Source organism: Zootoca vivipara, chromosome 7 (genome assembly GCF_963506605.1).
Source record: "Zootoca vivipara chromosome 7, rZooViv1.1, whole genome shotgun sequence".
In the NCBI taxonomy this organism is placed as follows: Eukaryota; Metazoa; Chordata; class Lepidosauria; order Squamata; family Lacertidae; genus Zootoca; species Zootoca vivipara.
Window position 1 is genome coordinate 93,149,634 of NC_083282.1, and position 25,748 is coordinate 93,175,381.

At 48.3% G+C, this 25,748-nt stretch overlaps 1 protein-coding gene across 1 annotated transcript; it reads right to left on the reverse strand.

The window, feature by feature from the left end:
* Positions 1-4,266: 4,266 nt before the first annotated feature.
* LOC118088599 (interferon regulatory factor 4) lies at positions 4,267-23,911 on the reverse strand. The gene is made up of 8 exons (XM_035122436.2): positions 23,605-23,911; positions 23,100-23,289; positions 20,363-20,454; positions 15,217-15,331; positions 12,956-13,072; positions 9,645-10,040; positions 7,237-7,355; positions 4,267-5,737 (listed from the first exon to the last, which is right to left on the reverse strand). The coding sequence occupies exons 1-8, from the start codon at positions 23,830-23,832 to the stop codon at positions 5,600-5,602; spliced, it is 1,395 nt and encodes a 464-aa protein (XP_034978327.2). The 5' UTR covers positions 23,833-23,911; the 3' UTR covers positions 4,267-5,599.
* Positions 23,912-25,748: the final 1,837 nt, after the last annotated feature.

Below are 25,748 nucleotides of genomic sequence, written 5' to 3' on the forward strand. Positions count from 1 at the left end.
TGCAGCCTGAATAATGGACCACTTGCGGCCTTTTCAATGGCACCCCAGAATCCATTGCCTCATAGGAACGTTAAGAGCCCATCTGCTGGAACAGTCAGTGGCCATTTAGCCCAGCATCCAGGAATCAGAGGCATAGGGCCCCCAGCAGTGAGGATACAAACCAGCCACCACGGCTAGCAGCAAATGGGAGCTTTATCCTTGCTATTGCCTAATAATGCTAGGTAGGGCTGGGTGATTGACATGTTGCCTTCACGGAGGGACCTTGCTGTCATTATGCAGAGCATAACTGTCGTGCTTTATAAAGAAGTGACATTAATTGCACCAACATCATTTTAGGAACAGTTGAACAGGCATTATTATTATTATTATTCCCTGTTTAGGGAAGCTTTTAATGTTTGATTTCTGTATTTTAATATTTTGTTGGAAGCCGCCCAGAGTGGCTGGGGGAACCTGGCCAGATGGACGGGGTATAAATAATAATAATAATAATAATAATAATAATAATAATAATAATAATAATTGCAATTTAAAATACTTTAACATTACTATTATTTCCCCCTAAATAATTTTTAAAAATCAACATGAGGCGCAGCCCTTCAAAAAGACCCTTTTAAAGTACTGAACCCCCCCCCCCCAGCACAGCAAACGTGCCCCCTAGTGGCAGCCTGCCTCATCGTTTTCTACCTTCTCTCATCTTTTGCTAGGTCTTTGCAGAACTATGACGTTCACCGAATCAAAGTGAGAAACAGGCACAGACCATGCAAACGTGCAAAGTACAAATTATTTCAATCACCGCATAGAATTTTTGTAGAAAGAACTCATCATGTTCATAGATGAAATGGAATTAAAGCTATATTGGCAAAGACACAGTATAAGCAAAAAAAGAACTATAGAGGCTCCGTAGGTAGCTGGTTTCCAGAGTTCTTATTCAGGATCCCTTTGGGATGGGAAGTTTAAGAAATCCATCTACGAGCACTAGGAGTCCTGTAGCTTCACAGTCCTGGCTGAGGGCTTTTTCAGAGAGTCACAAGACATATCTTGGAGCAAACCTCTTATTAAATCCATAGCAGGCAGCTTCCTCAAAAAAGGTTTTTCAACAAGTTCACATGCGTACATTTCAGCAGCTGACAATCCCTGAGAAGGCCCAGACCTTGCCCAAGCTGTTCATCTGCATTACAAATGCCTCTCTGCTCTCTCCTGCACATGAACCACCACTAGAGAAGAGCACCCAGCGATTTAAACTTCGGATGCAATTCCCTTGCTATCCTGCTTGTCTGACATGTACCATACATGGGATATCTGGATGTTGCTTCTGAACTGGGAGGTTTCCGTCTTTCCCTTTGTTTTTAAACTAAATTGGGAATCTCTTGAGAACTCAAGGTAAGCACTGGGAATGAAAACAGCCGTGTCTTGTACAATGGGATCCTGCTTCCCCCTAGCGGCAAATGCAAGAAAAGATCTCCCCCAAAGCCTGCTGTTTGTTTACACTGACCCTTCACAATCTGGTATAATAATAATAATAATAATAATAATAATAATAATAATAATAATAATAATGTCACCCGTCTAACTGGGTTGCTCCAGTCACTCTGGGCAGCTCTCAACAAAATATAATAAAACACAATAAAACACTGAAAACTTCTCTATAGTAGTTATTGTGTACTACAACTCTTAGCAGTCACAGCCCACTTTGGACTACAACTCCCATCATCTCTTGCCAGCATGGCTGTGTTTCAAGCTGCTGTCAGAAGCTACATGAGCAGGCTGGGAAGTATTCACCTGTGGCTGCTCAGGTCCGAAATTTCACCACATTACAACAATCCTGTCTCTGCCTGCCTGCAATCCCTGGGGGGGAGGAAACATAGAATCATAGAGTTGGAAGAGACCACAAGGGCCATCCAGTCCAACCCCCTGCCAAGCAGGAAACACCGTCAAAGCCTTCCTGACAGATGGCTGTCAAGCCTCTGCTTAAAGACCTCCAAAGAAGGAGACTCCACCACACTCCTTGGGAGCAAATTCCACTGCCGAACAGCTCTTACTGTCAGGAAGTTCTTCCTAATGTTTAGGTGGAAGCTTCTTTCTTGTAGCTTGAATCCATTGCTCTGTGTCCGCTTCTCTGGAGCAGCAGAAAACAACCCCTCTCCCTCCTCCATATGACATCCTTTTATATATTTGAACACGGCTATCATATCAGCCCTTAACCTTCTCTTCTCCAGGCTAAACATACCCAGCTCCCTAAGCCGTTTCTCATAAGGCATTGTTTCCAGGCCTTTGACCATTTTGGTTGCCCTCTTCTGGACACGTTCCAGCTTGTCGGTATCCTTCTTGAACTGTGGTGCCCAGAACTGGACACAGTACTCCAGGTGAGGTCTGACCAGAGCAGAATACAGTGGTACTATTACTTCCCTTGATCTAGACGCTATACTCCTATTGATGCAGCCCAGAATTGCATTGGCTTTTTTAGCATGTTTGCTCAGGACCTCAGCGAAGGTTAGCAGGGGGCTTGCCAGGCTGCAAGCCAGATTCACCGAGGGAGCTTCATCCTGCTCTATTTGCAGAGAGGTTAAGACGACTTAAGCTATTTAAAGAAAATTCATTCTGTTATTGGGGGTGGGGGTGGAGAGGTCACACGATGTTGCGTCAAGAGTGTCCTCTCACACTTTCAAGTGCACTTTCCCATTCACTTTCCCAATTGCAAAAAGTTCAGCCTTTGGGGGAAGTGAGATCGTTGCACAAGACGTCCAAAGCAATTGCAATTGCACAACCTGAAGGTGATGGAACCCCCCGCAGAAATAGTGGCTGTCTGGAAGTGCCCCAGTCTCTAAAAACTAGGGATGAAACAGGACGGACACAGCAGTCTCAGGTGTTCCTGCTGCCCATTCCCCTCTCCCATCCCAGGGTCATAGCTGCCAAGTCTCCCGTTTTCCCCGGGAAATCCCTGTTTTTCCAGCTGTTCCTGCTGTTTTTTGTTTTTCCCCGGTTTATTCTGGCGCGGCGGCCATTTTGGAACTGGGCGGAGCATGCTCAGAAGCGACTTTTAATGCTGCTCTGCCCAGTTCCAAAATGGCTGCAGTGCAACTTCTGGCGCGACGGCCATTTTGGAACTGGGCAAAGCAGCATCAAAAGTCACTTCTGAGCATGCTCTGCCCAGTTCCAAAGTAGCAGCAGCGCTACTTCCGGTCTGCTATTACCAACCCGGTCCCTTATTTCTCTGACAGCAACTTGGCAGGTATGCCCAGGGTGCCCAGATAAGGGTTCCTCTGTCTTTAATAGTCCTATGCTGCAGCTGCTGAAATTCTCTCTTCTACACAACTATAATTAAAGGCACAGGAGTCCTATTTTTGCCTTCCCTTCCCCCACCATCGCTAAAGTGATGTGCCCAGGGCTCTTGCATCTGTAATTGCTGCAGGCCAGGCTGAATCTGCTAAACTTTCCTCTTCTACCCAACTATTAAAGGTGTAGGAGCCCCCTGTCTTTTCCCCCCCACCTACACAGCTGGCAGGAGAGGGGTAGACAAAAAGGACTGCGGAAAGCAACAAGATTCTCAGCTGCCTTCCCATCTCTTTAACCAACGAAGGACAGAGCAAATCACACACTTCAAAGCAAATGAATAGATGCAAATAAATGCTCGGTGGATTGCTTGAAAGGTTGCACCAAACCAAACCACATCTCAGAGCACAAAAGCACAGAGAGAATGGCTTGGGGGGGGGGGGGTTCAGTGCCAAGGGTCCGCATGTGATTTTGGCTCGGTTCCCGTGCCTTAGAGAGGACTAGGCTTAGTTGACTGAATTTGCAAATCTCTTCCCAGCACAAGAAGCCAATTTATGACAAGAATAAAATAATAATAATAATAATAATAATAATAATAATAATAATAATAATAATAATATTTTATTATTTATACCCTGCCCATCTGGCTGGGTTCCCCAGCCACTCTGTGCGGCTTCCAGAAGAATAAAATAATTGATTAAAGATTAAAAACCTCTCTAAACAGGGCTACCTTCAGATATCTTCTAAAAATCTGGTAGCTGTTTTTCTCTTTGACATCTGATGGAAGGGCGTTCCACAGGGCAGGCGCCACCACCGAGAAGGCCCTCTGCCTGGTTCCCTGCAACTTGGCTTCTCGCAGTGAGGGAACCGCCAAAAGGCCCTCGGCACTGAACCTCAGTGTCCGGGCAGAACGATGGGGGTGGAGACGCTCCTTCAGGTAAACTCGACTGAGGCCATTTAGGGCTTTAAAGGTCAGCACCAACACTTTGAATTGTGCTCAGAAACCTACTGGGAGCCAATGTAGATCTTTCAAGACCGGTGTTATGTGGTCTCGGCGGCCGCTCCCAGTCACCAGTCTAGCTGCCGCATTCTGGATTAGCTGTAGTTTCCGGGTCACCTTCAAAGGTAGCCCCACGTAGAGCGCATTGCAGTAGTCCAAGTGGGAGATAACCAGAGCTGCGCATGCACCACTCTGGCGAGACAGTCTGCAGGCAGGTAGGGTCTCAGCCTGTGTACCAGATGGAGCTGGTAGACAACTGCCCTGGACACAGAATTGACCTGCGCCTCCATGGACAGCTGTGAGTCCAGAATGACTCCCAGGCTGCGCACCTGGTCCTTCAGGGGCACAGTTACCCCATTCAGGACCAGGGAGTCCTCCACACCTGCCCGCCTCCTGTCCCCCACAAACAGTACTTCTGTCTTGTCAGGATTCAACCTCAATCTGGTCACATGATTGTCTGGTCACACTGAAATAAGAGTGCATAAACACATTAAAAGCACAGCCAGAGTAAAAATATCCAGAGGACATAGGTTTGTATATTGAGACATCTAAAGGCAGGCCAATTTTTAATGGTGGATTTTTATTGTGTTTTTAATATTTTGTTGGGAGCAACCCAGTCAAGCATATAAATAACAAAAATATTATTATGGTTATTTTGTGGCTATAACATGAATTGTAGAAATGACTGCTGTAATTTAAATAGAAATACAGTGCGCCTCAGCATTGAGGGGTTATCGACTGCCCAGGTAACTTCTGTCTTGCCTGCTCAGGGTGCCGACAAGGTGGGCAACTTCAAGCCTCCTCCCCCCTCCCTGCTCTCCCTTCTTAGGGTTCCTAACCTCAAACCAGATTTGAACTGGGCGACCCTCAAACAGAGGACACCTCAAAACAGTAAACCAAACTGAGGATTTGCATCTGAGCTGTACCATTTCAGGCTGCATGTGCACAAGATGCTATGCAGGGAGGAAAACTAGTGTGAAAACTAGGCTAGAACCCTGTTATGTGTGTATTTCATATGTAAGCTTCTTAAATGGTACAGTTAAGAAACATCACCTGGGCTTGCGAAAAACAAACGCCTCTATTCAAACAAGTCAGGCACTGGATAGCATAGCAGGGGCATATTACACAGGTGACTAAACCAGGACAAGCAGTCAGGAGAGGCAACAAGTTTTCTCCCCTGCCCCGATTCCTGCATCACAGAGGGTTGGGCTAGATGACCCTTGGTGTCCCTTCCAACTCTCCAATTCTACGAATCTATTAACCCTAAGGCCCGCAAGTCCCTTGTCCTTCAGCCACCGAGCCAAGGATGCCACTTCCCTTCCAGCAGATTCAAGGTGGGGACAGCTGCTTCAGGATCTGGATGATGTTCTTGGGAACATCTTGGGTGCCCATGCGAGAGTCCTGCAGGAACCGAGGCCCCAGCTTCTGGGCGTGGAGGCAGAGATCGTGAGCAAACACTGGCTCGACCTGGGGGTGGGGGGAGAAATGAAAGGTCACAACTAGGCAGGAAGTGGGGCTGTTTGGCCACAAACAGGAAGTGGGTCACTTGTATCGTTGAAGACCCTTCCACAGCTGCATTTTTCTGCCCCCAGCCTTGGTGGCATTTTGCAAGTGGGAGGAGAGGAGGTGGCAGGCAGACCAGCGGCAGCACTTGGCAGCATTTACCTGCGTCCAGATTTTCACTTTTTGAGATACGGCAACCGTAGTTCATCGTTTTTTGTTGAATTGAACTAAAACAGTTTTAACTGGATTTTGAATAATGCTTTTTATTGGGCAAGGGGCTGCAAGGGAGGAGGAGGCGGCGGCAGTGGTGAGGTTGGCATGGGGCAAACACACCAGTTGGAGCACTGGATTGGCTCCCTCGGAATATTTGTACCACGCTGGCCTCACTGCGTCTTTGCCCCTCTGGCGAGCAGAGGAGACACTGTGGGCAGGAGGTCAGGCAAACTCCACTGCCCCCTCCACCTCGAGATACTTAGTCCCTGCTCTTCCACCAATGCACCTTCTCTCTCCAGTCCCCAAACCAATGCTATCTTGGGTACAGGAAATGAGACAGGCCTCTGTCCTCATCCTGACATCCATCTTCTAGTTTCACGACCAGCACGTTTTTGACTGGGCGATATCTGGTTTTTGACATGTGCGTAGGCAGGGGGGCAGTTGCCCCCCCTAGAAGCAGGGCCGCTGGCCAGCCTGCCCCGCTGCCGTCTCCCTTCTCCCTGGCTGGCTGTGGGGCGGGTGGAGGGAAAGCCCCAGAGCCGTGCAAAGCGGTTGCCTGGCTTTCCCTCCGCCCACCCCACAGCCAGCCGGCTAGAAGGGACATCTCCCTTCTCCCTTGCTGGCTGTGGGGCGGGTAGAGGGAAAGCCAGCCAAACGCTTTGCGTGGCTCTGGGGCTTTCCCTCCACCCGCCCCGGCGATCGCAGAGGGGGAGGAGGGGATCGGAGCAGCCCGATTTTGGGCTGATCCTGGCGCCCCCTCGCCCCTGCCGGTCGAGGCGGGGGAGGAGGGAAAGCCCCAGAGCCGCGCAAAGCGGTTGCCTGGCTTTCCCTCCGCCCGCCCCACAGCCAGCAAGGGAGAAGGGAGCTTTCCTTGCCCCACTGTGACCCCTCCCCCGCCCCTTGGCCCCGCCCCTTGCCCCCCTAATTTTCATCCTGGCTACGCCCCTGGTTTTTGACATTGCGATAGATCACCAGCTGAAGATCGCACCGGCCGCTTTTTCCTGCATCGTGATTTTGGCACACCCTCCCAACTCAGGATTCGTGAGATACTGCCACATTATGAAACCGGGATCACAATATGGACTTCAAGCTGGTTTTAGACAATATATCCCCCAGCCCAAACACACACATCATGATTTGCAATATACAGCCAAATCAAAAATTATGAAACCAATATCACGATACATCGCCCATCCCTATTTGGTCCAAATCCTGAGCTTGCCACTCTGCGGCAGCTGGCCTATACCTACCTGCGCCATGATGAGTTTGTGGAGTTTCTGGGTGGGAGCAGGAGGATATTCCTCCCCAAAGCAGAAGCAGATCTGATACTGAGGTGGCGCGTGTCCGTCAACCAGGAAGCCCCGTAATTCTGAATGGCACACAGAAGATTGCAGTTAGGATCTGAGGCTCTCTCTTTATTTTAAAAAAAGAAAATCGTTTTTATTTGATTTTACAGATATAAATTTATAACAAAGCCAGGTACATATCCCTATAAAGAGATTTCTCTGAATCGCGAGACTTCCCCCCCCATCCCCTCCATGGGTCCTAACATCCACATTTTCAACTGCATATTATATCATAATTTGTATTTTAAAACTATCCATATTGCCCATAGTATTTGTTACATTACAAGTGAGGTTAAAATCCTGCTAATGTTTTCTTCTGCTTACAGCGGTCTCCTAAGTAAATTTTAATCCCCCCCCCCAATTCTTTCTTGTCTTCTTGGTCCCTGAGCTTTCCGGACAGTTTTGTCATTTCGGCGTAGTCTAACAGCTTGGCTTGCCATTCCTCTCTGGCAAGGACTCTTCCTTCTTTCCATCTCTGGGCTAGTAGGATCTGTGCTGCTGTTGTCGCATACATAAAAAGTATTTTCTTTGGGAAATTCCGAACATTTTTTTCAGTTCATTATATATCATTTCCCCAAAAAGCCTCAGGTACTTTACACGACCACATATTTTTCCTTACATTTCCAGTAGGTATTTGTACTTGTTCTATACATTTTTGCTAGTTTACTAGGAGCCAAATACCACCGGTACATCATTTTCATATAATTCTCTTTTAGCGTACAACATGCCCGTTTCAGATTCGATTTCTATAACCTTTCCCAATCTGCCATCTGAATGTTATGCCCCAAAGAGTTTGCCCAGCGTATCATTACAGATTTAACCTGTTCCTCTTTTGCATGCCAGGACCCAAGGCTCTCTGAACCAGCCAATTGCAGGCCAAAGCCCTGATTCCCTCACAGGCAAGTCTTCCTAGGGGTGGGGGAAGGTTCATGATGTTTGGGTTATTCCTTCAGAGCAGTAAACTGGTTCTCTTATCTCTTCTGCCAAGGTCATGCTAACTATAAGAGACCAGAAGGAGCCTGGGTTTCACTTTCACTTGCTATCTCTTTTCCTTCTGGTGTGGTGTTCTGTATATAAAGCTCTGCTGGATGAAATATTCATTGCCTCTGGTCTATTTTTTGGGGAATCCTGCAACGTGTTTAAGTTTTTACTCTGCTGACAATACGCTGGAGGTCTGCTCTGGATCAATATTGAGTAGAATTCCAATGACAGTCCAGAGGGTGGCAACATGAGAACGGGGCCTTCTCTATGGTGGCTCCCCTTTTGTGAGATGCTCTCCCCAGCAAGGCTCACCTGGCACCTTCATTATACACCTTTAGGCGCCAGGCAAAAACGTTCCTCTTTAACCAGGCCTTCGGCTAATTATCATCCAATGCCCTTTTAAAATGGGGGAGGGGAAGTTATTGAGTTACTTCTGTTTTTCTTTTGATTGTGCATTTGGCTTTGGTTTTTTTAAAAAAATTAAAATAGATTTTATTGATTTCAAAAAGGAAATAAAAATATTTACATATGAATAAAACAAATACAGTTGTGGTACAAGTATGACATTGTCTCCCCCCCCATTCCCTCCCTCAATTCCCTCCCTCGTTTCCCTCCCCCCCCCCGCTTACTTCTCATCCTGTTCTGAGCTTATCCCTTTTTTCCAAATATGGGTTACATACCCTGTTTCTCATATTTTAAGGCATCCCCATAAAATAAGCCATAGCAGGATTTTTAAGCATTCAAGGAATATAAGCCATACCCCGAAAATAAGACATAGTGATAGGAGCAGCAGCAATGCCGGCCGCGGCAGGAGGAGGAGGAAAAAAATAAGACATCCCTTGAAAATAAGCCATAGTGTGTTTTTTTGAGGAAAAAATAAATATAAGACGTGTCTTATAATATGAGAAACACGGTACTATAATTTCTTACTAAACATACTATAATAAACTATATATATAATTAGTCTACAATTTATTTATTTTTCATCATAGAATCGTTAGCTATCTGAGATAAGATTCGGTTTTTCTATTTTGTCTTTAATATAATTGTTAAATGGTTTCCACATTTTAAATGCTTCTTCTAAACTTGTTCCTTTGGCTTCTTCACATCTCATTGCTAAATTGTAATAATGGAATAACTTAGTTTGCCACTCCTCTTTACTAGGGGCTTCTGGGGCTTTCCCATTTTTTTGCAACTAGCAATCTAGCGGCTGCTACGGCATAACTGATTATACCTCATCAGCATTTGGCGTTTTTATACTGTGGTTTTATCTTGCGAACCGGCCCGAGACCTGCGGGGAAATAAATGTAATAAACAGCAACAATACTCACGCTGCAGGAACTGCTGGGTGTCGAGGAGCTTGTAGGTTTTCTCCCTCTCCAGTTTGTTGGGCTGGTTTTCGTGGGGGGCCAGCGGCCCTTTCCAGTACACTCTGCCCTGGCACTGCCGTTTCATGAAGACTCCTTCGGGAGCCACCCAGAGCAGGATTCCCCGGTGCAGGTGGGGAAGCAGCCTCTGCAAGACCCCAGTTGCTCTGCCGCCCTGGCTGCTCCCGGCTGAGGTGTCCGGAGAAGGGAACAGCACCTGTTCCAGGCCACTCGAACCGTAAAGGCACACGTTGTCAGCCGGCACCGGGCGATAGGTGATCCGGCAGCCCTCCGCCGTTTTGGTGACAACCTCCTTCACCAAGGTGTCACAGTAGTAGAGGCGGACGTGGAGCCAGCAGTCTGGGGAGCAAAAGGAGGCAGGACGCAGTTAAGTGTCTCCACGCTCTGGGAACTTCCAGACTGGGCTACTGCAATGCGCTCTACACGGGGCAGGCCTTGAAGACAACTTAGAATCATAGAATCATAGAGTTGGAAGAGACCACAAGGGCCATCCAGTCCAACCCCCTGACAAGCAGAAAACACCATCAAAGCATTCTTGACATATGCCTGTCAAGCCTCTGCTTAAAGACCTCCAAAGGAGGAGACTCCACCACACTCCTTGGTAGCAAATTCCACTGCCGAACAGCTCTTACTGTCAGGAAGTTCTTCCTAATGTTGAGGTGGAATCTTCTTTCTTGTAGTTTGAATCCATTGAATTGGATTCAGAAATGAACTGGCAACCAATCCACCACCTCCACCATCAGAGGTGGTGGCCCAGAACAGGGCCTTCTAAGTGGTGGCCTCTAAGCTGGGAAACCCACTCCCCACAGAGGTATGTCGGGCACCTTCATTATGTAGCTGAAGACACAGCAGGAGGAATGCTCACTGACAGAGAACTGCTCTGCAAACACTTGCATAAGCTTTATATCAGCAAATCAGGACGAATGCTCAAGGAACAGGTTGCTCGGAGAAGCCCCAAAAGAGCAATGCAGAGAAAAATAAAAAAATTCCTTCAGTAGCACCTTAAAGACCAACTAAGTTTTTATTTTGGTATGAGCTTTCGTGTGCATGCACACTTCTTCAGATACGATTCAGGTATCTGAAGAAGTGTGCATGCACACGAAAGCTCATACCAAAATAAAAACTTAGTTGGTCTTTAAGGTGCTACTGAAGGAATTTTTTTATTTTACTTCGACCCAGACCAACACGGCTACCTACCTGTAATGCAGAGAAAGTTTGGAACTGGCTGAAACTGTTGTTCTTTGGGAAACTGGTGGCTGTTCTTAGAAGCCAGGTTTCTTCCAAAAGACTGTGTTTGCAAATAAAGCAAAAGCGACCAAAAGACTGTGTTTGCAAATAAAGCAAAAGCGCGATCCTAACCTGCTTACAAGGGGCTGAATTCTGTAGGAGTTGCGTCCGAGCATCACGTGGTTTGAGCTGGACTGGGAGTTTCCACAAAGCCAAACCCTGCAATTCTGCTGCTGAACTTTGCACAGCTTGGGAAGACGGAGTCAGGGAAACCCCTGTTTCACCCACAATCCCCACATTGCAAAGTGACATTAAACAAGGACTGAACACATACTGGAATCAGGAAATAACACGCATCAACTGATGTAAACAAGATTAATCGCAAGAGGGGTCACGAAACAGCTGGAGGGCTGTTGAGCAGGGTTCAATTCTGCACCGGCTGCATGTGCCTGCTCCCAGCAAACACTGCAGAATTTAACCCTCACCTGACAGCAGCTGAGCAGGGGGTTAAATCTTGCCTAGTTTGCAAAGAGCAGGCTTTGCAAGGGAACCTGAGGTTCATCTAGTCCAGCCCTCTGCAACCGAGCTATCCAGTTAAAATATCGCTGTGTCTTATTTCTGCGTTATAGGGGGTTGGACAAGAAGATCCTTCAGGTCCCTTCCAACACTACAATTCTATGCTGCAATGGAGGCAGAGAAGAAGGATCATACAAATTGCAGAATGGCCATGTTGGAAAGGCCCTTACATTCATGCCCTAAAAGAGAGGAAGCTGAAAAGGGGAATTGAAGAATGGAAAAGGAAAGGCTCTTGACAATTAATCACAACTTCCTTAGGTATGTGAGAGAAACCCGTTTCAGTGCAAAGCCTGCTTTTAATTTCATCTTCCTCTAGGCTTGGCATAAGATGTATGTATGTATGTTTTTATTATTATTATTATTATTATTATTATTATTATTATTATTATTATTATTTGCCCTTCAACCTAAGGTCTCCCCTTCTCCCTGCTTTGTGTAGTATTTGGCCTGCAGTGAGTGAAATTTGGGTTCAAAAGGTTCTAGCCCAGTTACAGATTTTGGCATTCCTCCGCGGAGCAACATGGCCAGCCTTTCCTCTTTTTCATTTCCTTCTCACTTTCTGCACTGAATTGACCTCTGGGTGGGCACAATGCAATGAGATTTTCTGCCTCTTGAAAAGTGTGGTGGGGGAAAAAAAGATTTCCAAAACCTCCGACTGCCCCTGACCATGGAGGTTTCGTTTCCCTGTACAGTCATACCTCGGTTTAGGTACGCTTCGGTTTGAGTACTTTCAGTTTAAGTACTCCTCCGCGGACCCGTCAGGAACGGGTTAATCCACTTTCCATTACTTTCAATGGGAAAGTTCGCTTCAGGTTAAGTACAGACTTCAGGAACCAATTGTGTACTTAAACCGAGGTACCACTGTACTGGCTAATAGCCATGTACAAAGCCCTTCTCTGCTTCCGGAATCAAAGGCACCATCCCACTGTGGCACAATGGGTTAGTGCGTCTGGCTTGAGCCCACCTAGGGACAGCTGTGAGCAGGACTCTTGCATTGCAGCGGGTTGGACTAGATGACCCTCGGAATCCCTTCCAACTTAACTCTCTAGCTCCATGAACACAAGAGCAGGAGGCGGCTTTCTCTTCCCAGAAGAGAAATCTGGTTGGTCTCTGTGGGAAAAAGGAACCTCAGAACTAGACCTTTGCTGTCTTCTCCCATTCCTTTGCCAGCGCTCATTATTTTTTAAATTATTTACAGCATTTCTATCCCAGCGCTTTTCTCCAAGGAGCTCACGGGTCTCCTCCGCCTCCTCACAACATCCCCCCACAACAACCTTGTGAGGTAGGCCAGGCAGAAGGAGGCTGTGACTGGACCCTGCTTACCCCCAGCAAGAGCTTCGTGGCCAAGTGGGGATTTGAACCCTGGTCTCTCCCAGGTCCCAGTCCCAATGCTCTAACCGCTATTCAGCACTGGCTGTCTTCGAGCAGAGACCCTTTCTTCCTCTCCTTACCCGAGTTGATGTTTTGATTGTCAGAGTACTGGGGGTTGGGACCGGCAGCAGAGGGACTTGGGTGGCATTGGGAGTATGCCAGGTTCCAGCTGTAGAACAAGCCTTTCACCTGGTATCCTGGAAAAAAAAAGCATAATAATAATAATAATAATAATAATAATAATAATAATAAATTATTTATACCCCGCCCATCTGGCTGGGTTTCCCCAGCCACTCTGGGCAGTTTACAACAGAATATTAAAATACAATAATCTATTAAACATTAAAACTTCCCTAAAGAGGGCTGCCTTCAGATGTTTTCTAAATGTCAGGTACAGTGGTGCCTCGCTTAACGAATGCCCTGCTTAACAAAATTTCCGCTTAATGAAAGGATTTTTCGAGCGGAGGTTGCCTCACTAGACAAATTCATTTTATGAAAAATTTGTCTAGCGAATCGCGGTTTCCCATAGGAATGCATTGAAATTCAATTAATGCGTTCCTATGGGCAAAAAAAATTCAAAAAATTTTCAATGCATTCCTATGGGATTCGCTAGACGCATTTTTTGTTATAAGAAAAGACCCGTGGAACGAATTAAATTTGTCTAGCGAGGCACCACTGTAGTTGTTTTTCTCTTTGACATCTGATGGGAGGGCATTCCACAGGGCGGGCGCCACTACCGAGAAGGCCCTCTGCCTGGTACCCTGTAACTTGGCTTCTCGCAACGAGGGAACCACCAGAAGGCCATCGGAGCTGGATCTCAGTGTCCGGGCAGAACGATGGGGGTGGAGGCGCTCCTTCAGGTATACTGGCCCGAGGCCGTTTAGGGCTTTAAAGGTCAGCAACACAGGAGAGCTTTAAAATTGGTTCATTTGCCCCTGCGAGATGTGAAACAGCAGCTTGGACAAAGCCATCTCTTTCCCCAGGTACATATTCTCCAGAGGCTTCACGCTGCAACTCTTAAGAGCCCCAGCCTACACATATGGCGGTTCTCCTGAAGCAAGGGCCGTGGCTCATGGAAAGGGCATCCACCTTGCATGCAGAAGGTCACACGTTCGATTCCTGGCATCTCCAGGTAGGGCTGGGAAAGACTCCCTGCGTGAACCTCTGGAGAGCAGCTGCCAAGCAGTGTGGACAAGGTGTCATTGCAGGGAGTTGGACTAGATGACTCTAGGGGTCCCTTCCAACATACAATTCTATGTGTCTATTTATTTCAGAACTTAAAAATGGAAAGTGTAAAGCTGGTGGTCAACAAAAGAGGTTTAAAGACTGTCTCAAGGCAAATCTTTTTTTAAAAAAAAGTAGTACAAACACTGACAACTGGGAAACACTGGCCTGCGAGCGCTCCAGTTGGAGAACAGCCTTTACCAAAGGTGTCATGGGCTTTGAAGACACTTGAACTCAGGACGCAAGGGAGAAATGTGCTAAGAGGAAGGCACTCTTGGTAAATCCACACCGTGATCAACTCCCGCCCAGAAACCTATGTCCCCACTGTGGAAGGACGTGTGGATCCAGAATTGGCCTCCACAGTCACTTACGGACTCACTGTTAAAACCGAGTAAGATTGGAAGACAATCTTACTCGGCTACAAGGGATCGCCAAAGAAGAAGAAGATACCACTAGGTTGTAAAACACACATTTTCTCTCTCTCTCTCTCTCTCTCACCTCAAAGTGGTTTACAAAAAGAAGGAAGCAGTGAAACTCCAGTTTAGAACAACTATTTAAAACATCCAAGAAGGATAGCGATAGGCTAACAAGCTGGCGTATATTCTTTGTTTCTGGATAGGATTGCCTAAACAAAAAGGTTCTCTTCAGGCACCAAGAACAGTTAAGTGGACGGCGGCTGCCTGGTTGTCAGTAGGGAGCAGGTCCCCAAAGGCAGGTGCTGCTATTCTTACAATTGCAGGGTGATTATTACGTGGCCCCTTGATGGACCAATGGTCTGACTCAGAGAAGGAAACTTCCTGTGTCCACGTGGGCCACTGGAAGGATACGGCCAACAAAGCATTGGGGATGGGCATTGACACTTTAATCATCATCATCTTATTATCTATACCCCGCCCATCTGGCCGGGCGGCAGACTTTTCGTCTTGTAGAACCTTTCAGAGGCACAGCAAACAGGCTCCCTTCCAAGAGGCTGGCTAGGATGTCGGGTCAGGTCCCTAGCGATTTCTCCCAGGTAGCAGATGAAATAGATCCAATTGTCAAGGGGAAACAGTGACTCAAAACGGATCCAAAGATTTGCAGAGTTTGGACTCTAGGGAAGCTCCCCCTCCCTCTTTACCCTGGTGCTCTCCGTGGCTTGGCTGCTGGGGGGCCTGGGGTGTCCCTGGGGCGCTCTGTAGGGTCACCAGTGGTTCATCCTTGCTGGCCTGGCCCGACTCTGACGGTGTTCTGACCTGGGAAGAAAGAAAACATGGCAGGTGTAATTCGGAACGAGGCACCATCGCCCAGGGCTAAGGATAGGAACTAGACTAGGAGTGTGGCTGCATTTGAGTTTATAGTGGCCCCTAACATTGTAAGACATCACCTTGCCGACAAAGGTCCGTATAGTTAAAGCTATGGTTTTCCCAGTAGTGATGTATGGAAGTTAGAGCTGGACCATAAAGAAGGCTGATCGCCGAAGAATTGATGCTTTTGAATTATGGTGCTGGAGGAGACTCTTGAGAGTCCCATGGACTGCAAGAAGATCAAACCTATCCATTCTGAAGGAAATCAGCCCTGAGTGCTCACTGGAAGGACAGATCGTGAAGCTGAGGCTCCAATACTTTGGCCACCTCATGAGAAGAGAAGACTCCCTGGAAAAGACCCTGGTGTTGGGAAAGATTGAGGGCACAAGGAGAAGGGGACGACAGAGGACAAGATGGTTGGACAGTGTTCTCGAAGCTACGAACATGAGTTTGACCAAACTGCGGGAGGCAGTGCAAGACAGGAGTGCCTGGCGTGCTATGGTCCATGGGGTCACGAAGAGTCGGACACGACTAAATGACTAAACAACAACAACATTGTAAGAACATAGGAAGAACCTGCAGGATCAGGCCAATGGCCCATCATGTCATGCATCCTGTTCTCACAGCAGCCAACCAGATGCCCTAATGGGAAACCCACAAGCAGGATTCGAGCACAAGAGCCCTCTCTGCCTTCTCGTGGTTTCCAGCAACCCGTATTCAGAAACATTACTCCCTCCAACTGTATCCCTGAAGCAAGAAACCTGGTATTAGTTTCCTAGTTTTTAGACAGACGCACAAATTTGTCATAGCAGGAATCGTTCTAGGAGCATGCATTTCCTCCTGCGCACGAGAAAAGGGAAAACGCCTCTTTTAAACATGATGAACAAGGAGCATCCTTTGAGTTGATTAAATGTTTCCAATTAATCACTCTAACTGATTAATAGTTCAGGCATTGCAGCCAGAAGATAAAGTGGCCTCAAGGCACAAAGCCAGATCAAGTTCAAACTGCTCAGAAGGAGGAAAAGGAGGGAATTTCTAAGCGTTGGCAGATTTACCACATCCTGACCTTCAAACCCTAAAGGTAGGCTCAGTGCATCTCAGCAGAAAACTTTTCCATCGTGACATCTCTTGCTTCACAAGCCTCCCATCTGAGCAATGCAAGAGGTATGTGTGCAATTGGCAGCCGCGTGGCTGTTCTGACCGCTAGAAGCGAGTTTTCAAAGATGTCTGCTTCAGGCAACACCAGGAAAGCTGGCTCGGGTGGCACCGGGGTCTGGCACCACAAACCGAGAGCATGTGCCCAGGATGCCAGTCACATTGTAAGCCAGGTCAGCTGCAAGCTGCCCCTGATATGGCTGGCATCTTTGGAACTGTAGAAATTCGGTGGGTTGGGTGGTGTGTGTGCCTGAACCAGCTCAGCACAGAGACGTTGGGTGGCCCCAAGGCAGTCACCAGTTCTTAGGAAAGTTCATCCTGGAGGAGAGGACTGTAGCGCTTGCAATGATGTCATATGATGTCAATGGAGTACTGTGTCCATTTCTGGGCATCACAGTTCAAGAAGGATACTGATAAGCTGGAACGTGTCCAGAGGAGAGCAACCAAAATGGTCAAAGGCCTGGAAACGATGCCTTATGAGGAACGGCTTAGGGAGCTGGGTATGTTTAGCCTGGAGAAGAGAAGGTTAAGGGGTGATATGATAGCCATGTTCGAATATATGAAAGCATGTCATATAGAGGAGGGTGAAAGGTTGTTTTCTGCTGCTGCAGAGAAGCGGACACGGAGCAATGGATTCAAACTACAAGAAAGAAGATTCCACCTAAACATTAGGAAGAACTTCCTGACAGTAAGAGCTGTTTGGCAGTGGAATTTGCTACCAAGGAGTGTGGTGGAGTCTCCTTCTTTGGAGGTCTTTAAGCAGAGGCTTGACAGGCATATGTCAAGAATGCTTTGGTGGTGTTTCCTGCTTGGCAGGGGGTTGGACTGGATGGCCCTTGTGGACTCTTCCAACTCTATGATTCTATGATTCTATAATGTGCAGGATGTATGGCTAGAGAAGTCAGGTACAACATTTTCCTGTTGCCTAGTGTCAGGACCAGATTTAAGTTTGATGAGGTAGTAAGCTACTGAAGGTAATGGGGCCCTTTATATGTCCAGCTGTCTTTTGTCAGCAACAAATTGTCGCTGTTTTTTGCGTTGAATATATGCTATATGGTAATTTGCACATAACAAAATATGTATTTTATCAAAGTTTATCTGTTTTTATCTTATATTTTGGAAATATACATCCAGGTTTTTTCCTTTAAATATTTTGGGGGCCCTAAGCTATAGCTTGTTTAGCTTATAGACACCCAGGGGAATGGGGCTCCAGACAGGGAGGACTTCCTGTTACACCTGCTCTGGAGCCTCCTCCCCTTGTGTGTGACCAGGTAGATGAGTGTGACCCTAGATCAGTGTTTCCCAACCTTGTGCCTCCAGCTGTTTTCGGACTACAATTCCCATCATTCCTGACCACTGGTCTTGCTAGCTGGGGATGATGGGAGCTGTAGTCCAAAAACAGCTAGAGGCACAAGGTTGGGAAACACTGCCCTAGATGACCCTGAAAAGGGCTAGCCACGCAGCCACCTTCCCTTTTCGGACTTCTCTCTTGGGACCTCCTCTTCTGGCTCTTAACCAGCACCTGGCTCTCATCCTTACAGAGGATGGAAGCCACAGGTAGAAAGTCTGAGGCAGAGTTCAAACTTCCTTTTCTCTACAAATGTAACTGTAACCACAAGATAAAGCCTTCCTCCAGATTACTGCCTGTGAACTGAATGCGAGCAAAACTTTATTCTTTGCTTTTAAAGAAGACTATGTTGTGTTGTTAGCATAAGAGGGAAATAAAGGGGAAACTTAGCAGGAACAAGCCAGACTGGAAATGCCGGACTGGATTGCTTAATTAAAGGATTCTAGCAAATCATCAACTTGCTTCCAATGAAGTTGCAAAGGGAACGTGCTCTGCTCTTTACTCTCTAGCGTGAGTGAGGAGGGATCAAAACAATACAGTCATACCTCGTGTTGCGTTAGGTTAATGTTGTGTCTTTTCAGCTTGTGAATGCGGCAATCCGCGTATACTTCTGGGTTTCGCCGTGCGCGCATGCGCAGAAGCACTCGATTGCGCCACACACATGCGCGGAAGAGGCACTCTACTTGCGGACTTTTCTTCGGGGTGCAAACGGCACCCCGGAACGGATCATGTCCACAACCAGAGGTCCCACTGTATATCCTCTCCTACCTTCCTTAACATCCCCACATGATGGCAATGCTTTGCCTCCAGAGCTGTTTGACAGTGGAACAGTCTCCCTCAGGAGGCAGTGAACCCTCCTTCCTTGGAGGTTTCTTAGCAGAGATTGGATGGCCATCTGCCATGGATGCTTTAGCTGAGATTCCTGCATTGCAGGGGGTTGGACTAGATGACCCTTGGGATCCCTTCCAACTCTGCAAGTCTGTGATTCCAGGGTTGAAGGCCGCAATGCTTCTGAGTACCAGTTGCTGAAAACCACAAGAGGGGAAAGTGCTCTTGTGCTTGCATCCTGTTTGTGCGCTTTCCCACGGACGTCTGGTTGGCCCCTGTGAGAACAGGACGCTGGCATAGACAGGCCCTGGCCTGATCCAGCAGGCTCTTCTTAAATTATTGCTGCTTCATAAACCCATTCTTCCCTCTTCTTCTTCTTCTTTTTATAAAAAAAACCCACACCACATTGCAGATCTAATTATTATAATTACTACTGCCAACACCCAAACCCTCACATAAATAGTATTTTAGTATTTGCAGCCTGGATTTTGATTGATAGCATGCATTTTATTCACATTTCCCATTTTGATTCTTTGGTTTTCACTTTGCAAACAGCTTAGAGCAGGGGTCCCCAAACTAAGGCCCGGGGGCCGGATGCGGCCCAATCGCCTTCTAAATCCGGCCCCCGGACGGTCCGGGAATCAGCATGTTTTTACATGAGTAGAAAGTGTCCTTTTATTTAAAATGTGTCTCTGGGTTATTTGTGGGGCATAGGAATTCGTTCATATTTTTTTTCAAAATATAGTCCGGCCCCCCACAAGGTCTGAGGGACAGTGGACCGGCCCCCTGCTGAAAAAGTTTGCTGACCCCTGGCTTATAGGTATTGTTTCAATACATTAAGACATCTATATATTGATTATATGAATGAAGGAAATCACTGGGATGAATTTCCAATAGATCCAGCAGGCTCTTCTTAAATTATTTCTGCTTCATAAACCCATTCTTCCCTCTTCTTCTTCTTCTTTTTTTTAAAAAACCCCACATCACATTGCAGATCTTATTATTATAATTACTACTGCCAACACCCAAACCCTCACATGAATAGTATTTTAGTATTTGCAGCCTGGATTTTGATTGATAGCATGCATTTTATTCACATTTCTCATTTTGATTCTTTGGTTTTCACTTTGCAAACAGCTTAGAGCTTTTACCTTTTACCATTTACCTTTATATTGATTATATGGATGAAGGAAATCACTGGGATGAATTTCCAATGGAGCAGCAGCAAGATGACAGGTAAGGAGACACAGAACACTTTAGATGCACTGTGTTGCCTACAAGAGGATTTCCCAACCTGGTGCCCTCCAGCTGTTTTGGACCACAACTCTCATCAGCCCTGGCCAAAACAGCTGGACGGCGTCAGGTTTAGGGAAGCCTAGCCTGCAATGTTAAAAGTAACCGAAAACAAACCTGAAAATTATATTTAAGAAAGAAAAGGGAAACATTTACAAAACACAGCTACCAATTTCTGCTGCAAAAATGGATCCATCTGGGTTGGCAACCACAGTGGCATGCAGCTCGAAAGCTAAGGCTTATTCCTCCTCCCCATGCCAATGCTCAGCGGTTGGATTCCTGAGTGGTGTCAAATTAGCTGGGTTTATATGCATGACAATGTCCAAGCCCCAGGATTGTGCCAGCAACACCCTTACCTTGTTTGGTTTTCCATTTTCTCTGGTCTCTTGGTGTGCCAACGTTGGGGGCTGCCTTGCCTGCAGGAGGGGCTCTTTGCTATTTTCCTTATCTGAAAGGCGCAGAGAGAGAAAATCTGTTTAATCCCAGATAACATTTATCTGAGTACCAGCTGCCCCTTATGCACTACTCATGTTAGCATTGCCACTTATATATCTGTTCCTTGATCAGTTGGCAATTCTGACTCGGACTCTGTAAGGCAGAGCAGTTGCTTTAGTTTCGCTTTCCTTTCTGCTGGTTAATAGCTGTGCTCGGAAAATCGTTGACATAGCTCTAACATAGATCTCAGTGCCTGGTCTACTGGATTATTTTTGGAATTATTACAGCACAGATTGTGGAAACTGTGCCATACCTTTGCAAATCGCCTCGAGGCCTCCATTTCTCTCTGCTGTGTCACTACTTAAGATTGTACGGTCCTCAGGCCAGGGACCTAGTCTCTCTTCTTTTTTTGTGCCACCTACACAGATGTCACTGATCGATCTGTGTGAATAGATATAGACAGATCCAGCGAAGGCTGACCAAAGGGGGACCCAATACCAATATGTATTCAGGCGAGGCTACAGAGGGACAGAAACCTTTCTTAAGGAAACTCAATCTTGAGAATCCCAGTTGCAGGAAACCCCAGGAGGGGAGAGGGCTCTCGTGCTCGGATCCTGCTTGTGGGTTTCCCACTGGCATCTGGTTGGCCACTGGGAGAACAGGATGCTGGATGGGCCTGATCCAGCAGAGCACTGCTTAGGTTCTGTCTCCAGGGCAATTTCCCCCCCAATGGCTGATCGCCAAGGCACACTTTCATTCTTGAATTAAAACTGGAGGCGCAAAGCATTCACTTTTACAGTGTAAAAAGAGTAACCACCTCCCCTTTGAGGAGAGTGCTCTGTCCCATTTCTTCATGAGCTGCTGTCGCCCCAGGTCCAAAAACATTGCTGACCCCTGATCTAGCCTAACAGTGTTATCTTGGCTGGCAGCAGGAGCAGCTCTCCGGAGAGCAAAGTCCACACCAGCACCTGCTACCTTTTAAAATGCGGTTGCAAAGGACGGAGCCCGGGAGTTTTCGCAAGCAAATCAACTGGGGCTTCGATTATTGAGCTATGTGAAGAGGGACTGGAAGAGCAGCTTTAGAGAGGGCGAGGGTATCCTCTCCCTACCTTGCCCCCCAGATGGTTTGACAGGGACTAAGGAGTGTTGCAGTCCAAAGGGGAATTGAGGGGAGGCTGCCTGACAAGCCTGAATCCTCTGCCCCTCGCTTCTCCACGAAGCAAGTCCTGGCTCAGATGCACCCATAGTCACCAGGAGGAAATCAGGAGGTGGTAAATCAGACGTTTAGCATGCGGTCATGTTGCCTTGCACAGAAAAGAGCCTTTTGACCAGGTGGAGGAATCTTGCAGAGATCAGCTTCTGGGCAGCTGGGGGGGTGAGATAGCTGGGGTGCCCCCATGGGCATAGCCAGGATTTATGTTAGTGGGGGCCGTACACGCAACTGTCATCATCCTCCGTCCGGCTCTGGTCCAGCAGATTCAGAACAAAATGTCTCAACAACAGTTGCTTTAAATTACTTCCTTTTGACTCCAAGGGCTCAGAAAAACCTGTCAAAACCTTTCTACAATTTCTACTTGTAGTTAAGTATTTGTATTTATTTACTTGATTCAGGGCACAGCTACCCCCCCCACCGCCTACGCCCAGGGGTGTCTCCAAATTTGCCTGGGGAGAACAGAGAGGGCCAATGTTAGGTTCCTTCTTTGGGCTTTAAGGAATGGGACCCAAGAACCAAATTCAGATGCTGGGAGAAAGGATCGGGAAAGGCAAAGCCACCTGCACAGAAAATATTGGCAAGGTTTAGGGAGAGGAATGAGGAGCCCCACCAAGACCTTGCTGGAGCTGCTGCTTAAGCCCTCTCCCTCCACCACAAGTTGAGATTCCTGCATTGCAGAGGGTTGGATGAAATGACCCTTAGGGTCCCTTCCATCTCTACGATTTTATGATTCTATCAGCTGATGAAAGCAGGAGAAACTAAAAGGAAGGGACTGTGGCTCCATAGCAGAGCATGTGCGTCGCATGCTGAAAATCCCAGGTTCAATCTTTGCCGGCATCACCAGGTAGGACTGAGAGAGTCCCCTGACTGAGCCACTGGAGATCCACTGTGGACCAGGGCAGTCTACCTTTTCATACCACGTGGGCCGCAAGAGTACTTTGACATGGAACCCACAGGCCCTACTGCCTTGTTGCACAGGACTGGGGTGGGGAATGGGGGACACGCACCCTGCAGCCCTCATGCTGCCTTCCCAAAGCCCGCTGAGCGAGGCGCTGGGCTTTGGGAAGGCAGCACAAGAACTGTGAGGTTAGGAAGGCGTCAAATGTTGCCCAGGGCTGAGCACTGGACCACCCTGATGTAGATAATACTGAGGTTTACGGACCAGCGGTTTGATTTCGTGCAAAGCTGCTTTGTATATGAACCTGGAGTGTTTGCGGAGACAGAGGAGATCAGGAGAGGCTTAAAATCAGGGGCAGCCTATGGAAGCGACTTGACTTCATGAAATGCAATGGAACCACTGGGAACGTTTCCCTAGCCCTCTGGCTGGCAGGATTTGGTCCAGGGCTGGTGACAAGGGTAGAGGGGTGGGGGTCCCTGTTTTTCCCAGCAAGAGAGGACCACCTCTCCACCAACGCTCTCCTGGGGCTCAAGGCCGCCAGACACACCTGTTTCTTGGGACACATCCGAGAGGATTTGGTACACCTTGTAGGGCTCCGAGATGTCCAGGTGGCTCCTCTCAGGGACCTCCTTGAAGTCGGTGCTTTTGTTCAAGGCACAGCGCAGGCGGGTCTTCCAGACGGAGGGGTCGGCTTTGTCCAGCCCTTCGTGGTACTTGCCTTTGTAGACGGCCCATGCCTACAACGAACGGAGAGGGGGGGGGACGGGTCAGCATGAAACTAACGAGGGCCCGGGATTTCCAAGGGCGTCGAAGGGCGCCCCCCTGGAGCCGTGTCCCAAGAAACTCCCTATCATCGCAGGGCGCAGACCCCACTTGCCAGGAGTGCGTTGGAACTGGGCGGGATGCGCAAAGAACTCGGGGTGACGTGGAGGGCGCAAAGTGAGCTGCAGGAGGCAGGAGCCGGCCAGGGTCCCGCAAGCATTTGGGAATGGGGTAAAGCGATGCTTGGGAAGTCGCCCCCGCGGGGGGCTGCCCCTCGAGGGCGCCGATACCTTGAAGAGCGCCGCGTCTTCCTGCTGCCGGTAGTCCTGCTTGGCCGCGTGCTTCCAGGGGATGCGGAACAGCGTCTTCTCGCCGTTCTCCCAGCGCAGCCCCGGGTAGCGGCCGCTGTCCACCTGCGCGACGAGCCACTCTTTCAGGCGCATCGGGGGCGGCCTCGGCTCCGGCTCCGCCATGTGCTGCTGCGCCCGGGCTCCGGGGAGCCGCGCTCTCCTCACCATGCGCGCCTCCTGCGACGCCGCTCGTGCGCTCCTCCCCGCAAGATCCACCGCACCGTCGGAGCTCAGCCCCGACCCCAGAATGCTCACCCCGATCCCCCCTCGCCCCTGCTCCCCGATTCCTTCCCCCCCCCCAGGGCCGGTGGACAGAGAGCCCCGCGCCGGAGTCGCGAAGGGATCTGCGCTGGGCGACTGCTGCGCCGCACCGACCTGCGCGGGGGACGGGAAAGCGAAACTGTGCCGCGTCGGTTTCACTTTCGGTCCGGCCCGGGCGCCAAAAGGGAGCGGCCTCTCCCTCGGGGAGGCAGAGGAGGAGTTAGACTGGGTGGCCAAGCGGAGTGGGCTTGGGGTGTCGTCGACCTAGAATTTGGGTGCGCCGAAAGCGATGGCCTTCCCCATATTCCTTTTCTGTACAGATCCCCACGGGGAAAAACATTTCCAGGCCCCCCTAAATGGGTTCGGATTCGTGGTAAGCCACGCGGGGCGCTTCCAGGGGCCCCTATTACACGAGTATCCGGCTTCATCCGGGAGGTTAGATGGCGCTGCGTCGTCGAGCAAACGTGGACCATGCGCATTCTCTCTTTGCTTTCCTTACCGCAAACCTGAAAAGGCTTCCGAATCAGTGCCGGATTTGCATATAAGTTAAACAAGCTATAGCTTAGGGCCCCACTCTCTTGGGGTCCCCCAAAAAAATTAAAGGGGGAAAAACCTGAGTGTACATTTCCAAAATATAAGATAAAAAACAAATAAAATAAAACCTACATACAGCAACAGTGTTTTGTGTTGTGTGGGCTCCTATGATGTAAGTCATGGGCCCCGCCTGCTAGCCTGCTCCCTAAAATATCACTGGGTTGCTCCTTTCTATATACTGTATAGGGTTCTACATTCTGCACGTGCAAATGGCTTTAGATACCTATTAGGTCCATAAGTTACCATATAGCATAGAGTATATTCAACACAAAAAACAGTGACAATTTGTTGTTCACAAAGACAGCTGGACATATAAAGGGCCTCATTACCTTCAGTAGGTTAGGGCCTCATCAAACCTCAATCCAGCCCTGTTCCGAATCAACAGGAAATGTGCAAACTTAATTTGGGATTGCACCCCACCCTAAAATAGCAGCTGTCTGGAAGCAAATCAACCCCTTTTTATTTCGGTTTGCGCTTATTAAAGCAATGAAGTCAGACAATTCTCCCACTCACACTCACCGTCCCCAAGTAAAAGGAGGAGTGCATTGCAACCATTCCTTCAGCAAAAGCACCTGGACTTTCCTTTGCTGACGAACATAACGAGAGAGCTGGCTGGATGAAGCCCGTGGCCCATCCAGTCCAGCATCCTGTTCTCACAGGGGCAACCAGATGTCCCAGGAGGAAACCTGCAGGCAGGATCCGAGCGCAAGAGCAACTCCCCCCTCCTGTGTTTTCAACCAACAGATACTCAGAAGCATTGCTCCCTCCAACGGTTGAGGCAGAGCCGTGCCACTGTGAAGGGAATCCATCAGGAGTGGCAAAATGCAGCATGGTGTGTGGCCATGCGCTGGGGGTGCTGCAAGCAGTGCGTGGAAGTCTAAGGACGGTCCCTAAAGTGTCTCATTTGCTGCTGTGGAAATGATCTCCAGGGAGGGGCATGATCCAGCAAGCAGTTCTCATGCACAAGCCCTGTAGAAAATGAGTTGCCCATCTACTTTGGGGAGCCCCAACCTCCTCAAATATTTTATTGCAGGGTGAGGGGACCTCGCACCCTAGGACTTGGCTCCTGTGGATAGTGGCTGGCCCAAGGTCACGCAGTGAGCTTCATGGCTGCATGGGAATTCGAACCCTGCTCTCCCAGGTCCTAATCCAACAGGCAAATCATGTACTAGCTGTGCTACCTCCATTGTGCAGATACTTTGGGAAGCGCCCTTAAAAGCACTGCCTGC